At 47.5% G+C, this 17,333-nt stretch overlaps 1 protein-coding gene across 1 annotated transcript; it reads left to right on the top strand.

Moving 5' to 3' along the window:
* Nucleotides 1-248: 248 nt before the first annotated feature.
* On the top strand, nt 249-9,045 carry MED18 (mediator complex subunit 18). The gene is made up of 3 exons (XM_003828092.4): nt 249-2,225; nt 3,699-3,837; nt 7,497-9,045. Exons 2-3 carry the CDS (start codon nt 3,765-3,767, stop codon nt 8,048-8,050), a joined length of 627 nt encoding a protein of 208 aa, XP_003828140.1. The 5' UTR covers nt 249-2,225; nt 3,699-3,764; the 3' UTR covers nt 8,051-9,045.
* Nucleotides 9,046-17,333: the final 8,288 nt, after the last annotated feature.

Raw genomic sequence — 17,333 nt, 5'->3', positions numbered from 1 at the left:
CTGGGTAAACCCTATGGTGCCTCAAATGACCTGTAATTCACTGGACTTTCTATGCTGCAATTAGTGTCTGTATAGGAAAAGAGAGGCCAAAGAAGTTCACAGCCTCCTCTAATCATTACAGCACTTGAGAGCTGGTCACTCTGCCCAATCTTGTGTATCACCAGGTTGATCAGGAGGCACATCCTAAACCCTAGGGCATACGCGATCCTTGTCAATCTTCTTTTCCTACTTAGTACACTCTTTCACGATGATCTCATTCAATGTCATGGCTTTTAGCTACCATCTATGAGGCTATGGTTTTGAAATCTCTATCTGTAGCCCATTTCTCTCCCCTGAACTTTGCCATTTGGGTGTCCCACAGACAGCTGATGCTCAATGGGTCTACATATGAACTCATCTTTCCTGTCTCACCCACACTGCTCTGTGTTTCCTAGCTTAGAGAAAAAAAGTGCTACGATAGCCACCCAAGACATCTGTGACTCCTTCATCTCTGTCTTTACCTCTGGTTAGTCATTAAAGAATTATTTTCCATATATATAGAGAGAGGACAGAGTCTTGCTCTGTAGCCCAGGCTGGAGTGCAGTGGTGCAATTTCAGCTCACTACAACCTCTGCCTCCTGTGTTCAAGCGATTTTGGTCTCTTGACCACCTGAGCCACCTGAGTAGCTGGGACTACAGGCGTGTGCCACCACACCCGGCTAATTTCCTCTTTTTACTTTTTTTTTTGAGACGGAGTCTTGCTCTGTCGCCCAGGCTAAAGTGCAGTGGTGCGATCTCGGCTCACTGCCAGCTCTGTCTCCCAGGTTCACACCATTCTCCTGCCTCAGCCTCCCGAGTAGCTGGGACTACAGGCGCCCGCCACTACGCCCAGCTAATTTTTTGTATTTTTAGTAGAGACAGGGTTTCACCGTTAGCCAGGATGGTCTCGATCTCCTGACCTCGTGATCCACCCCCCTCGGCCTCCCAAAGTGCTGGGATTACAGGCGTGAGCCACCGCGCCCGTCCTCTTTTTACATTTTTAAAATCTTTTTCTGACATTTGTTTCTCAGCTGGAGTTGTACCAAAGCGCCTAACTGGTCGTTTTTCTTTAATTTTTTTCCAGACAGGATCTCCCTCTGTTGCACAGGCTGGAGTGCAGTGGCGCTATCTCAGCTCACTGCAACCTCTGCCTCCTGGGCTCAAGCAATCCTCCCACCTCAGCCTCCCAAGTAGCTGGGACTGCAGGTGCGAGCCACTACGTTCAGCTAATTTTTTGTAGACACAGGGTTTCACCATGTTGTTCAGGCTGGTCTTGAATTCCTGAACTCAAGCCATCTGCCCGCCTTGGCCTCCCAAAGTGCTGGGATTACAGGCCTGAGCCACCGTGTCCGGCCTGGTCTTTTTTCTCTAGGCTCTCTCCTTTCCCAAACTTTTCTCCATGTTGTAGCCAGGGTTCTTTTAAAGCTCACATGTATTCTTTGGTATGGCACTGCAGAGTACTCCTGGATCTGGACCTACTCCTTTTCCAGACTCTTTTTTTTTTTTTTGAGACAGAGTCTCTCTCTGTAGCCCAGGCTACAATGCAGTGGCGCGATCTCGGTTCGCTGCAACTTCCGCCTCCCGCGTTCAAGCGATTCTCCCACCTCAGCCTCCCTAGTAGCTGGGATTACAGGCGCGCGCCACCATGCCCGGCTAATTTTTGTATTTTTAATAGAGACGGAGTTTTACCATCTTGGCCAGGCTGGTCTCGAACTCCTGACCTCAAGTGATCCGCCTGCCTCGGCCTCCCAAAGTGCTGGGGTTACAGGCGTGAGCCACCGCGCCCAACCCCTCAGTTCTTTTTTCTTTTGAAACCCACTATAATCTCTGTAAGTCCTATCACTTCCAAGAGACTTTCTACACAAATACATCTCCAGGTTGTCAAACCTAAAAAGATTTTCCTAGAGCATGGCCTATGACATCAAGGATCCAGGTAGCGCCCGGAGGAAAGCGCCAAAGGAGGCCGCCGTCTTTCATACAGCAGCCCGGAATTTTGCGCATGCGCCTCTGATTGTCTGTCCGCAATGAAGCTCTTCGGCCTTCTCGGCACCCATACGTTTGGGAACGGCAGTTTCGAGGTTTGTGAGACGTCGGCTTCCGACCGGAAGTGAGAAGAGGAGGAAGTTGGCTGGTTGCACCGATCTGGGGGCTTCCCGGGCTCGGGTAACCGGAGTGCTGGGATCTAATCGTCGCTCAAAAGCTCCTAGGTGCGCGGGTGGATATAATTCCCGGCTTCTCGAGAAGACACTAGAGCCTCAAGGAGGTGTGCTTCTAGTGTTTAATTGGATACATGTTATGGATGCCGGCTTAGAAGGACCTATATACCATCATCTTAAAATAACTTCCCCTTGGCTCTCTTTTTTTTTTTTTTTTTTGAGACGGAGTTTCGCTCTTGTTGCCCAGGCTGGAGTGCAATGGTGCGATCTCGGCTCACCGCAACCTCGCCTTCCGGGTTCAAGCGATTCTCCTGCCTCAGCCTCCTGAGGAGCTGGGATTACAGGCGCTGGCCACCAGGCCTGGCTAATTTTTTGTATTTTTAGTAGAGTCGGGGTTTCTTCATGTTGGTCAGGCTGGTCTCGAACTCCCAACCTCCAGTTGATCCGCCGGCCTCGGCCTCCCAAAGTACTGAGATTACAGGCGTGAGCCACCGCGCCCGGCCTTGGCTCTCTTTAAAAGGCATTTTTAGGCTAGCCGCAGTGTGGTCTCCCGCCTGTAGTCCCAGCTACTCGGGAGGCTGAGGCGGGAGGATCGCTTGAGCCCAGGAGTTCGAGGTTATAGTGAGCTAGGAACTCCCCACTGCACTGCAGCCTGGGCTACAGAGCGAGATCCTGTCACCAAAAAAGAAAAGGGTACAGGGGAAGGCATTTTCAGAGAGAGAGAACGCCTAGATGTTAGTTTGGTCCAAACTCTGCTACCAACTTGCTGTGTGTATCCTTCTGTCCCTCTCCAAGTCTCAATATCCTCATCTATAAAACGAAGGTCCCTTAAGTCACTTTTTCAGTTCTTCTGAATTTTGTTGCCTCTTTATTATCTCGTTTGAGCCTTGGGAGTTAAAAATCACTGGCCTTTGGCCGGGCGCGGTGGCTCACACCTGTAATGCCAGCACTTTGGGAGGCCGGATCACCTGAGTATCACCTGAGGCCAGGAGTTCGAGGCCAACCTGGCCAACATGACGAAACCCCGTCTCTACTAAAAATACAAAAAAAATTAGCTGGGCTTGGTTGCGGGCGCCTGTAATCCCAGCTACTCGGGAGGCTGAGACAGGAGAATCGCTTGAACCTGGGAGGCAGAGGCTGCAGTGAACAGAGATTGCGCCATTGCACTCCAGCCTGGGTGACAAGAGTGAAACTCCGTCTCAAAAAAAAAAAAAAAAAAAAAAATCACTGGCCTCATTTTATAAGGAAGACATTGAGTCCCAGGGTGAGGGGTTATAGATAGGACTTTCTCAAGATTGCACAGGTAATGTGGAGGTTTCAGAACTTGAGACTAGAAGGTAATGCTGTAACTCCATGACCAGATCTCCTTTCTATATTTCTGTGTCATCAGTTCCTGGAACTGGCCATATAAGGAAATACTCAAACGTTTTTGAATGATTGAATCTTTGATTTGAAGGCCAGTGCCACAACAGATCTGGTCTCTCTCCACCACTCTGATGTATAAACAAGTGAACTCTTTTCCAGGTATATCCCGTGCCTTACCTGACTGGGGGCTCTGAGTCCAGTTGTGTTGTCTTCAACTTAGACACCATGGAGGCACCTCCAGTCACCATGATGCCTGTCACTGGGGGCACCATTAATATGATGGAGTACCTGTTGCAGGGTAAGTGAACCAGGGAACTTGGATTACCTGTTTTCCTCTTCTCTGTTCAGCTTCCCTTAAGATGAGAGACTTAACACAAAAGCAGCCTGCACAGTTTCTGGCACCCAGCTATGTTTTTAACTGTTACTTTAAATTATAGTTTTATATGCACTAAACATACTAAATTTGCCATCTTGGCTGGGCATGGTGGCTCACACGTATAATCCCAGCACTTTGGGAGGCCGAGGTGGGCGGATCACGAGGTCAGGAGATGGAGACCATCCTGGCTAACACAGTGAAACCCTGTCTCTACTAAAAATACAAAAGAAATTAGCCCGGCATGGTGGCGGGCACCTGTAGTCCCAGCTACTCAGGAGGCTGAGGCAGGAGAATGGTGTGAACCTGGGAGGCAGAGGTTGCAGTGAGCTGAGATCGCGCCACTGCACTCCAGCCTGGGCGACAGAGCGAGACTCTGTCTCAAAAAAAAAAAAAATTGCCATCTTAATAAGTGTACAGTTCAGTATTGTTAAGTATATTAACATTGTTAAACAACAGATCTTTAGAACTTTGGTTTATTGTGAGTAGCTTGAAAAAATACTTAGTACAACTTTTTTTTTCTTTGAGACAGAGTCTCAATCTGTCACCCAGGCTGGAACGCAGTGGCACAATAACAGCTCACTGCAACTTCTATCTACTTCCCGGGTTCGAGGGATTCTTGTGTCTCAGCCCCCCTAAATAGCTGGGATTGCAGGCGTGCATCACCACGCCCAGCTAATTTTTGTATTTTTAGTAGAGAGTTGTGGTTTCATCATGTTGGCCAAACTGATCTTGAACTCTTGCCCTCAAGTGATATACTTGCCTTGGCCTCCCAAAGTGCTAGGATTACAGGGATGAGCTGCCGCGTAAGTTTTTCATCCTATAAAACTGCAACTCTATACCCATTAAACACTAATTCCCACTCCCCTCTATGCCAAACCCTCAGCAACTATCTTTCTAGGTCCTGTTTCTCTGATTTTCTTTTTTAAGATGGATTCTCACTCCGTTGCCCAGGCTGGAGCACAGTGGTGCAATCTCAGCTTACTGCAGCCTCTGCCTCCCAGATTCAAGCGATTCTTCTGCCTCAGCCTCCTGAGTAGCGGGATTACAGGTGTGCACCACCATGGCCAGCTAATTTTTGTATTTTTAATAGAGACAGGGTTTTTCCATGTTGGCCGGGCTGGTCTTGAACTCCTGACCTCAGGTGATCCACCTGCCTCAGCCTCCCAAAGTGCTGGGATTACAGGCGTGAGCCACCGCGCCCAGCCAGATTTTGTAAACAAGTATCTGAATATGTTCCTAACATTTGAGCCATAGCCATGGAGGCAGAAAGATGACTAAAAAAATGTATGTTAAGCCAGCTGTTACAGGCTTATGCCTGTAATTCCAGTTGTTTGGGAGGCTAAGGCTGCAGTACTGCTTGAGTTCGGGAATTCAGGATTAGTCTGGACAACATAGCAAGAACTCATCTCTACTAAAAAAAAAAATTAGCTGGGCATGGTGGTGCGCACCTGTAGTCTGAACCACTTGGGAGGCTGAGGTGGGAGGATCACTTGAGCCCAGGGGATGGAGGCTGCAAAGAGTTATAATCACGCCACTGCTCTATAGCCTGGAGACAGAGTGAGACCCTACCTAAAAAAAAAAACAAAAAAACTATGCCATAAAAATAAAGCAGGAAAGTGGCTAGAGATTGGTAGGACACATACTATTTTATTAGGGTGATCAGAAAAGGCCTTGATGATAAAGTCACTTGAGCAGAGACCTGACAAAAGTGGTAGAGTAGACATGCAGATGGGAAGAACATCCTAAGCATAGAGAATAGGAGAAGGGGTCTGGCAGGAAGGTCACTCCTGGAGAGAATGATCAAGGGGAAGAATAGAAGGAGATGATGTTTGGCAGGTAGCAGAGACCATAATATGTAGGGCCTTGGTGACAACGGTAAAGATGTTGGCTTTTCTTCTGAATGACACAGGAAGCCACTGGAGTGTTCTGAGTAGAGGAGTGTTATTATCTGCCCAATAATTTAATAGACCATTTGGTTTTCATATGGAGAAGAGAGGAAGAAGGCAAAGGTAGAAAGAGGCGATTGCAAAGACCAGGCAAGAAATGAGGGTGACTTCATTTGAAGGGACTAGGTTGAAGTGACCAGATGAGTGAGAAGTGATTGCATTCTGCATTTATTTCAAAAATACGGATTCAATGGAGGGTATGAGAGAAAGAAAGAGGGTGTGAGTCAAAGATGATTTTCTGGTTTTTGGCCTGGGTAACCAACTAAAAACAGAGAGTTGCCATTTACTGTGATGTTGAAGACTGCAGGGTGAATAAGATTTTGGAGGAAAAAATCAACAGTTTGATATTGAACATGTTAAGATAAAGATGTCTGTTAGGCATCCAAGTGAGGAAACTGAGTAGTAAGTTGGATGTTTTCATCTGTAGTTCAGAGATAAAAACGTGGGAGTCCTCAGGGCCTAAATGATATTTAAAGCCATGGGACCAAATAAAGTCACCTAGGCAGGAAAAGAGTATTGATACAGAAGAGGACCAGGATTGAGTCCTAGTCCTCCAGTGTTTGGGGAAGATGAGAGAGACCAAGCAAAGAAGACTTAAACGGAATGGTCAGCAAGTTAAGTGAAGACAAGAAAGTTGTGTCTCAGAGGCCAAGGGAAGAATAGATTTCATAGTGGGTATAATCTACTGTAACAATTGTGTCAGATGTTGCCAAGAGGATGAAGATTCTATGAAGCAATTCACTCTCTTCTACTTACATACAGAAGAGGAAAACTTTTCCTGATAAAAAGGAAACTTTAGCCAGGTGCAGTGGCTCCATGCCTGTAATCTCAGCACTTTGGGAGGCTGAGGCAGGCGGATCACGAGGTCAAGAGATCAAGACCATCCTGGCCAACATGGTGAAACCCTGTCTCTACTAAAAATACAACAATTAGCTGGGCGTGGTGGCACACGCCTGTAGTCCCAGTTACTCAGGAGGCTGAGGCAGGAGAATCGCTTGAACCCAGGAGGTGGAGGTTGCAGTGCGCTGAGATCGCACCACTGCACTCCAGCCTGAAGACAGAGCTAGACTCCGTCTCAAAAAAAGCGGGGGAGACTTTATATTTCTTCTATAAATGGAAGACTTTGATTTGTTGGAAATAGAAGGCAATTGTTAAAATATATAACAACAAAATAGTGTTATTGGCTGGGCATGGTGGCTTGTGCCTGTAATCCCAACACTTTGGGAGACCAAGGCCAGGAGTTCAAGACCACCCTGGGCAACATAGTAAGACCCTAACTCTACAAAAATAAATAAATACATAACTAAAACAGTATTATTACATTCTAGATAGACACTGTCGCTGATTAAAGGCTCTAAGCCCAAGGCCTGCTGGAGATGAGCATTAGAAGAGGCCTAAAGACTTTGTAGTGCTAAATAAGAAAATTCCAAAAAAATTGAAAAGGAAAATAACTTTCTCACAACGTTACACAATACCTTGGTAGTGTAATTTCTGTAAAATCTCATGTTTGGCTGTATGTTTTATGAAATGCTTCACTAAACTGTTTTGGTTTTTCATTTAAGTTTTTTCAATTGTATACTAACTCCATGACCTAAAATTAAAGACAGGACTCAGTGGTGCTTTTTCCGTTTTCAGGAAGTGTTTTAGATCACAGTTTGGAAAGCCTCATCCACCGCCTTCGTGGTTTGTGTGACAACATGGAACCTGAGACTTTCCTTGACCATGAGATGGTATTCCTCCTTAAGGGCCAGCAAGCCAGCCCATTTGTTCTCAGGGCCCGACGCTCTATGGACAGGGCAGGGGCACCCTGGCATCTGCGCTACCTGGGACAGCCAGAAATGGGAGACAAGAACCGCCATGCCCTGGTGCGAAACTGCGTGGACATTGCCACATCTGAGAACCTCACCGACTTCTTGATGGAAATGGGCTTCCGCATGGACCATGAGTTTGTTGCTAAGGGACATTTGTTCCGTAAGGGCATCATGAAGATTATGGTGTACAAGATTTTCCGCATCCTGGTGCCAGGGAACACAGACAGCACTGAGGCCTTGTCACTCTCCTATCTCGTGGAATTAAGTGTGGTAGCACCCGCTGGGCAGGACATGGTCTCTGATGACATGAAGAACTTCGCAGAACAGCTAAAACCTCTGGTTCACCTAGAGAAAATAGACCCCAAGAGGCTCATGTGACTAAGAGGATCTATCCACATTTGGGGCCTATCTTTACTTGTTTGAAGAAATATGTTTGCTTTTTTTGGTTTTTGTTTTGTTTTGTTTTTGAGACAGAGTCTCGCTCTGTTTCCCAGGCTGGAGTGCAGTGGCACGATCTCGGCTCACTGCAACCTCTGCCTCCTGGGTTCAAGCAATTCTCCCACCTCAGCCTCCTGAGTAGCTGGGATTACAGGCACGTGCCACCATGCTCAGCTAATTTTTGTATTTTTAGTAGAGATGGGGATTCACCATGTTGGTCAGGCTATTCTCGAACTCCTGACCTCGTGATCCACCCACCTTGGCCTCCCAAAGTGCTGGGATTACAGGCATGAGCCACCACGCCTGGCCAAAAAAATATGTTTTAAATGTCCCATTTCACCATTGCCAGGCAGGCATTCTTCCTTTAGGGAGAAGATGGTGAGAATTAATTGGTTCTTTGCACTGTTCTCCTCATGTGGTGATTTCACTTTCATGACAGCCTTTCTACATTAAAGGCTCAGGATGTCACGGAGAATCTATCTATCCCACTGTATTAAGAGGGGAAACCGGGCCAAGCGCAGTGGCTCACACCTCTAATCCCAGCACTTTGGGAGGCCGAGGTAGGTGGATCACCCAAGGTCAGGAGTTTGAGACCAGCCTGGCCAAATGGTGAAACCCCATCTCTACGAAAAATACAAAATTTAGCCGGGCATGGTAGCAGGCGCTTGTAATCCCAGCTACTTAGGAGGCTGAGGCTGGAGAATCGCTTGAACCCAGGAGGTGAAGGTTGCAGTGACCAGAGATGACGCATTGCACTCCAGCCTGGGTGAGAAGAGCGAAACTCCGTCTCAAAAAAAAATAAAAATGAAGAGGGGAAACCAGAATAAATTATCTTTTGGAAAGGAAAATTTCTTGTTTGGCCATTTGTGTATAAGGTTTGTAATATTAGAGGCTGTGAGCTTGTGTTACACGGTAATAAAGCCAATGAAGAGAAATGTCTGTGTAATTCTGATTCTTTATTCCCTTACCCTGTAAATTTGGGGTAGATTCATTACCAGTTGAAGCAAAAAAAATGACAGTTCCTAGTTTTAATTGTGGCAGAGATGAGGATGAGAGTTTTCACCTTTCATAAAAGTAGCATATTTATTGTTGAAAACTTTTAAAATATAGTACAGATAGAAAATAACACCTATTATCCAAAGAGAAGTACTAGTTCTATTTTGGTATATATCCATCTAGTCTTTATTTTTTTATAAATTTATGTATATGAAATGTGTTTATTTTATAAAAAGATTCCATATATACTGGTTTATAACCCTTTTTTCCCATTCATCTATCATTAACATCTTTCCAGGACATTTGTCTATACTCTCCTTTTGTTAAAAAAAATTTTTTTTTTTTTTGAGACAGAGTTTCGCTCTTGTTGCCCAGGCTGGAGTGCAGTACTGCGATGATCTCAGCTCACTGCAACCTCCACCTCCCAGGTTCAAGTGATTCTCCTGCCTCAGCTTCCCAAGTAGCTGGGATTACAGGCATGGGCCACCATGCCCGGCTAATTTTTTTTTTTTTTTTTTGAGATGGAGTACAGTGGCGCACTCACGGCTCACTGCAAGCTCCGCCTCCCGGGTTCACGCCATTCTTCTGCCTCAGCCTCCCGAGTAGCTGGGACCACAGGCGCCCGCCACCACGCCCGGCTAATTTTTTGTATTTTTAGTAGAGACGGGGTTTCACAGTGTTAGCCAGGATGGTCTCAATCTCCTGACCTCGTGATCCGCCCCGCTCGGCCTCCCAAAGTGCTGGGATTACAGGCGTCAGCCACCGCGCCCGGCCTTAATTTTTTGTATTATATTTTTTATTTTCGAGACAGGGTCTCACTGTTGTCCAGGCTGGAGTGCAGTGGCATTGTGTTTTTAAGAAACGGTGTTTCGGGCAGGGCGCGGTGGCTCACGCCTGTAATCCCAGCACTTTGGGAGGCCGATGTGGGCAGATCATGAGGTCAGGAGATCGAGACCATCCTGGCTAACACGGTGAAACCCCGTCTCCACTAAAAATACAAAAATTAGCCAGGCGTGGTGGCGGGCGCCTATAGTCCCAGCTACTCGGGAGGCTGAGGCAGGAGAATCGCTTGAACCCGGGAGGCGGAGCTTACAGCGAGCTGAGATCGCGTCACTGCAGTCCAGCCTGGGCGACGGAGCGAGACTCCATCTCAAAAAAAAAAAGAAAGAAAGAAACGGTGTTTCACCATGTTGGTCAGGCTGGTCTCGAACTCCCTGCCTCAGCCTCCCAAAGTACTGGGATTACAGGCATGAGCCACCGCACCCGGCCAAAATTTTTTTCTTTTTAAAGCTAGTTTATTGAGTTCGTGTTATGTGTCAGTGCTATCCTAAGTGCTTCAGGTATGTTAAACCCGTTTTGTAAACAGGGGAACTGGTACATATAGATTAATTAACTTTCCCTGAGCTATACAGCTACTGATTGGCAGAGCTGGTATTTAAATATTGACAATTATAATTGCTATTTCTATTTCATCATATGGATTTGCTATAAGTTATCTAATTGAATCCTCTATGATTTTCAGTTTGATCCCATTTTTTTTGCTTTTATAAGCTGTGTAACAATAGAGCTTTTATTTATTTTTTTTTTTGAGACAGAGTCTTGCTCTGTCGCCCAGGCTGGAGTGCAATGGCATGATCTCGGCTCACTGCAACCTCAGCCTCCTGGGTTCAGGTGATTTCCAGCTAATTTTTATTTATTTATTTATTTATTTTTTATTGATCATTCTTGGGTGTTTCTCGCAGAGGGGGATTTGGCAGGGTCATAGGACTATAGTGGAGGGAAGGTCAGCAGATAAACAAGTGAACAAAGATCTCTGGTTTTCCTAGGCAGAGGACCCTGCGGCCTTCCGCAGTGTTTGTGTCCCTGGGTACTTGAGATTAGGGAGTGGTGATGACTCTTAACGAGCATGCTGCCTTCAAGCATCTGTTTAACAAAGCACATCTTGCACCGCCCTTAATCCATTTAACCCTGAGTGGACACAGCACATGTTTCAGAGAGCACAGGGTTGGGGGCAAGGTCACAGATCAACAGGATCCCAAGGCAGAAGAACTTTTCTTAGCACAGAACAAAATGAAAAGTCTCCCATGTCTACCTCCTTCTACACAGACACGGCAACCATCCGACTTCTCAGTCCTTTCCCCACCCTTCCCCCCTTTCTACTCCACAAAACCGCCACTGTCATCATGGCCCGTTCCCAATGAGCCGCTGGGCACACCTCCCAGACGGGGTGGTGGCCGGGCAGAGGGGCTCCTCACTTCCCAGCAGGGGCGGCCCGGCAGAGGCGCCCCTCACCTCCCGGACGGGGCGGCCGGCCGGGCGGGGGGCCGACCCCCCCACCTCCCTCCCGGACTGGGCGGCTGGCCGGGCAGAGGGGCTCCTCACTTCCCAGTAGGGGCGGCCGGGCAGAGGCGCCCCTCACCTCCCGGACGGGGCGGCTGGCCGGGCGGGGGGCTGACCCCCCCACCTCCCTCCCGGACGGGGCGGCTGGCCTGGCGGGGGCAGACCCCCCACCTCCCTCCCGGACGGGGCGGCTGGCCTGGCGGGGGCTGACCCCCACCTCCCTCCCGGACGGGGTGGCTGCCGGGCGGAGACGCTCCTCACTTCCCAGACGGGGTGGCTGCCGGGCGGAGGGGCTCCTCACTTCTCAGACGGGGCGGTTGCCAGGCAGAGGGTCTCCTCACTTCTCAGACGGGGCGGCCGGGCAGAGACGCTCCTCACCTCCCAGACGGGGTCGCGGCCGGGCAGAGGCGCTCCTCACATCCCAGACGGGGCGGCGGGGCAGAGGCGCTCCCCACATCTCAGACGATGGGAGGCCGGGCAGAGACGCTCCTCACTTCCTAGATGGGATGGCGGCCAGGAAGAGGCACTCCTCACTTCCTAGATGGGATGGCGGCCGGGCAGAGACGCTCCTCACTTTCCAGACTGGGCAGCCAGGCAGAGGGGCTCCTCACATCCCAGACGATGGACAGCCAGGCAGAGACGCTCCTCACTTCCCAGACGGGGTGGCGGCCGAGCAGAGGCTGCAATCTCGGCCTTTTGGGAGGCCAAGGCTGGCGGCTGGGAGGTGGAGGTTGTAGCGAGCCGAGATCACGCCACTGCACTCCAGCCTGGACACCATTGAGCACTGAGTGAACGAGGCTCCGTCTGCAATCCCGGCACCTCAGGAGGCCGAGGCTGGCGGATCACTCGCGGTTAGGAGCTGGAGACCAGCCCGGCCAACACAGCGAAACCCCGTCTCCACCAAAAAAATACGAAAACCAGTCAGGTGTGGTGGCACTCGGCAGGCTGAGGCAGGAGAATCAGGCAGGGAGGTTGCAGTGAGCCGAGATGGCAGCAGTACAGTCCAGCTTCGGCTCGGCATCAGAGGGAGACCGTGGGGAGAAGGAGACCGTAGGGAGAGGGAGACCGTAGGGAGAGGGGAGAGGGGAGAGGAGAGAGGGGAGAGGGGAGAGGGTTTCCAGCTAATTTTTGTATTTTTAGTAGAGAGGGGGTTTCACCATGTTGGCCAGGCTGGTCTCGAACTTCTGAACTCAAGTGATCTGCCTGCCTCAGCCTCCCAAAATGCTGGGATTACAGACATGAGCCACTGTGCCTGGCCCGATATGTACTTGTTACTCTATGTAAATCTAACTCATAACTTCCAACTTGCATATGCTTTCATACTAATAAAAGTATTAGTGTTTAAATAGTGTTTGCTCCATGACAGGTACTTTATTTTTATTATTTATTAATTCATTTATTTTTTGAGACAGAGTCTTGCTCTGTCACCCAGGCTGGAGTGCAGTGGTGCCATCTCGGCTCACTGCAACCTCCTTCTCCCGGGTTCAAGTGATGCCCCTACCTCAGCCTCCTGGATAGCTGGGATTACAGGCATGTGCTACCATGCCCAGCTAATTTTGATTTTTTTTTTTTTTTTTTTTTTTTGAGAGGGCGTTTTGCTCTTGTTGCCAGGCTGGAGTGCAATGATGCAATCGCAGCTCACTGCAACCTCTGCCTCCCGGGTTCAAGCGATTCTCCTGCCTCAGCCTCCTGAGCAGCTGGGATTACAGGCGCCCACCACCACACCTGACTAATTTTTGTATTTTTAATAGAGATGGGGTTTTACCATGTTGGTCAGGCTGGTCTTGAACTCCTGATCTCAGGCGATCCAGCTGCCTTGGCCTCCCAAAGTGCTGGAATTACAGACTTGAGCCATCGCGCCCAGCCATGACAGGTACTTTAAATGTTTCAACTCATGTACTTCTCATAACAACTGTATGAGGGTTGTGAGTTGTTATTACTTACATTTTATAGATGAGGTTATACAGAGAGGTTTCTCAATTTTTTTTTTTTTTTTTCAGATAGTCTTCTCACTCTGTTGCCTAGACTGGAGCACAGTGGCACAATCACAGCTCACTGCAGCCTTGACATCCCAGGCTCAGGTGGTCTTCCAACCTCAGCTTCCCGGGTAGCTGGGACTACAGGCATGCACCACCACACCTGGCTAATTATTGTATTTTTTTGTAGAGATAGGGTTTCACCATGTTGCCCAGGCTGGTCTAAAATTTCTGGACTCAAACAGTCCGCCTGCCTTGGCCTCCCAAAATGGTGGGATTACAGGCATGAGCCACTGCAACCAACTTCAAATTTCTTTTTTCTGTTGTCCAAAGTCAGAACTAGTAAGTGGTGGAGCCTGAATTTCAAATCAGGCAGATCATCTCCACAATCTAGGCACATAATCACTGTGTATCCACAATGTTTTATTCATTTAGTCCCTTTATATCATAGAAACCTAGATTGCTGCTGGGTGGGTAGTTCATGCCTATAATCCCAGCACTTTGGGAAGCTGAGGTGAAAGGATTGCCTGAGGCCAGGAATTTGAGACCAGCCTGGACAACATAGTGAGACCCCATCTCAAAAAAAAAATTTTTTTTTTAAGCTTGGCATGGTGGCACAGGCCTGTAGTCCTAGCCACTTGGGAGGCCAAGGCAGGAAGATCATTTGAGCCCAGGAGGTTGAGGCTGCAGAGCTATTATGGTGTCATTGCACTCCAGCCTCAGGGACAACGAGACCCTGTATCTATTAAAAACAACAACAACAATAGAAAACAAACCTGGCTGGGCACAGTGGCTCATGTCTGTAATCCCAGCACTTTGGGAGGCCGAGGCAGGCAGATTACCTGTCAGGAGTTTGAGACCAGCCTGGCCAACATGGTGAAACCCCATCTCTACTAAAAATATAAAAATTAGCCGGGCATGGTGGCACATGCCTGTAATCCCAGCTCCTTAGGAGACTGAGGCAGGAGAACTGCTTGAGCCCAGGAGACAGGTTGCAGTGAGCTGAGATTGTGCCACTGCAATCCAGCCTGGCCGATAAAGCGAGACTCTGTCTCAAAAAAAACAAAAACAAAAACAAAACCACCTGAGATTGCCTGCAACTCTTCACTACCATAAAAAATGCTAAAATAAGCAAAATTCGTAGATTGTTATAAAAATTCCCCTGGATGACTGGGCGCGGTGGCTCATGCCTGTAATCCCAGCACTTCAGGCGGCCGAGGTGGGTGGATCAACTGAGGTCAGAAGTTCGAGACCAGCCTGGCCACCATGGTGAAACCCTATATCTACTAAAGATGCAAAAAATTGCCGGGCATGTGGCATGCCCCTGTAATCCAAGCTACTCGAAAGGCTGAGATGGGAGAATTGCTTGAATCTGGGAGGTGGAGGCGGAGGCTGCAGTGAGCCGAGACTGCGCCACTGCACTCCAACCTGGGTGACAGAAAGAGACCTCATCTCAAAAAAAAAAAAAAAAAGGGCTGGACTCAGTGGCTCACTCCTGTAATCCCAGCACTTTGGGAGGCCGAGGTGGGCAGATTACCTGAGGTCGGGAGTTCGAGATCAGCCTGACCAACATGGAGAAACCCCGTTTCTGCTAAAAATACAGTTAGCCAGATGTGGTGGCGCATGCCTGTAATCCCAGCTACTCAGGAGGCTGAAGCAGGAGAATCGCTTGAACCCTGGAGGCAGAGGCTGCGGTGAGCCGAGATCGCTCCATTGCACTCCAGCCTGGGCAACAAGAGCGAAACTCTGTCTCAAAAAAAAAAAAGAAAAAAAAAATCCCCTGGGCTGTATAGCTATGAGCATGCTCACATTTGCCAACTATTGCAGGTTACTTTTCAGAATGTCTGTAACATTTACTTTCCTATTGCTAGTGAACAAGAACTCATAGCCACATCCTCACCAGTTGGTGTGATGTGGCATGACCTGTCTTTCTAGTTTTTTCCGGTTTGATGGATGTAAAATGGCAGCTCTTGGTTGTTTTGATTTGCTTGTCTCTGGTTATAATTACATTTGAACCTTTTCATTTCTTTCTTTGTATGTAACAGTATATAGACTTTTTTAGTATGTGAAACTAAGGTATCTGTATTCTTTGCCCATTTTTTATATTTTATTTTCAATGGTATTGATCTGCAGAACCTTTGTATATTCTAGATATTAATCCTTTGCTTAAAACATTGCAAATATCTTCTCTCAGTCTGTCACCTTTCTGTTAACTTTATCTGTGATGTCATTAGTTAAGCAGAGGTCCTAAATTTTGACTATATTATGGTTTGGAATCTTGTTCCTTAGTTTTTCTTTTTGAGACAGAGTCTTACTCTTTTGCCCAGGCTGGAGTGAAGTGGTAGGATCTCAGCTCACTGCAACCTCTGCCTCCCGGGTTCAAGCAATTCTCATGCCTCAGCCTCCTGAATAGCTGGGACTATACGTGCATGCCACCATGCCCAGCTAAATTTTTTTACTTTTAGTAGAGACAGGGTTTTACTATGTTGATCAGGCTGGTCTCGAACTTCTGAGCTCAGGCAATCCTCCCGCCTCAGTCTCCCAAAGTGCTAGGATTAGAGGCATGAGCCACAGCGCCCGGCGTAGAATTTTGTGTAGGAAGTCTTCATTTACCCTTAGGGAACAGATTTTCCTTCTTAGCTTTATAGTTTTAACTTTCACATTTAGGTCTTTAATCCATCTGGAGTCTATCTTCTAGGTGGTTTCAAGTAAAAATCCAGCTTTCTTCTCCCTGCAGTGAATTAGTTTTTCTACCACCATCTGAAAAACAATTTTCAGTGCTTTCTGATGCTACCGTTGTTACATATTAGGTTTCCTCGTATATACTTTATTTTTAAGCTCTCCATTCTATTTCATTTTTTATTTCTTTGTTTCAGTGCCAGCAACACAATGTTTTTATTGTTATGGCTTTATAGTAGAGCCATTTCTACCAATAGGGCAGGTACCCTTACCTTTTTGTCCTCTAAAATAGACTTATAGTGTAGTAATATTTCAAAAAATAATAATAAAGAAAAGAAAATAGATTTAGCATCCAGGCATGATGGCTCATGCTTATAATCCTAGTACTTTGGGAGGCCGGGGCAAGAGGATCACTTGAGGCCAGGAATTCAAGACCAGCCTGGGCAACATAGCAAGAACTTATCTCTCCAAAAATTTTTTTTTTTAATTAGCCAGGTGTGACGGCATGCACCTGTGGTTCCAGCTATGTGGGAGGCTGAAGTAGGAGGATCTCTTGAGCTTGGGCGGTTGAGGTTGCAGTGAGCTGTGATGAGATCACTACATTCCAGCCTGGGTGACACATTGAGACCCTGTCTCAACAACAACACAAATATAGACTGGGTTTTCATAGGCCTTTATTCTTTCATATTCATTTTAGAGTAAGTTGTAGATTCTCAACATTACTACTGGAATTTTATTGGAATTTCATTGAATATGTATTGATTAATTTGGAAGAGAACCAACATCTTTTATGGAACATTTCCTGCCCAGAATTCAGCGTGGCTGGCTTTCTTCACCTTTTAGGTCTCTGCTAAAATGTCAGAGAAGCTTCCCTGACCATCCAGAATTAAGTAGCAAACTCATTCTCTGTCATTCTCTACTCTCTATCCCTTTATCTTTTTTTTTTCTTTTTTATTGAGACAGAGTCTCACTCTCTTGCCCAGGCTGGAGTGCAGTGGCACCATCTGGACTCACTACAACCTCCACCTCCCGGGTTCAAGCGATTCTTCTGCCTCAGCCCCTCAAGTAGCTGGGATTACAGGCGTGTACTACCATGCCCAGCTAATTTTTATATTTTTAGTAGAGTTGGGGTTTCACTGTGTTGGCCAGGCTGGCCTCGAACTCCTGACCTCAAGCAATCCACCTGTCCCAGCCTCCCAAAGTTCTGGGATTACAGGCATGAGCCACCGCAC

This window comes from Pan paniscus, chromosome 1, assembly GCF_029289425.2.
Source record: "Pan paniscus chromosome 1, NHGRI_mPanPan1-v2.0_pri, whole genome shotgun sequence".
NCBI classification, from domain to species: Eukaryota; Metazoa; Chordata; class Mammalia; order Primates; family Hominidae; genus Pan; species Pan paniscus.
The sequence above is the reverse complement of the archived record's forward strand: the minus strand, read 5'-3'. Positions and strand labels throughout refer to the sequence as shown.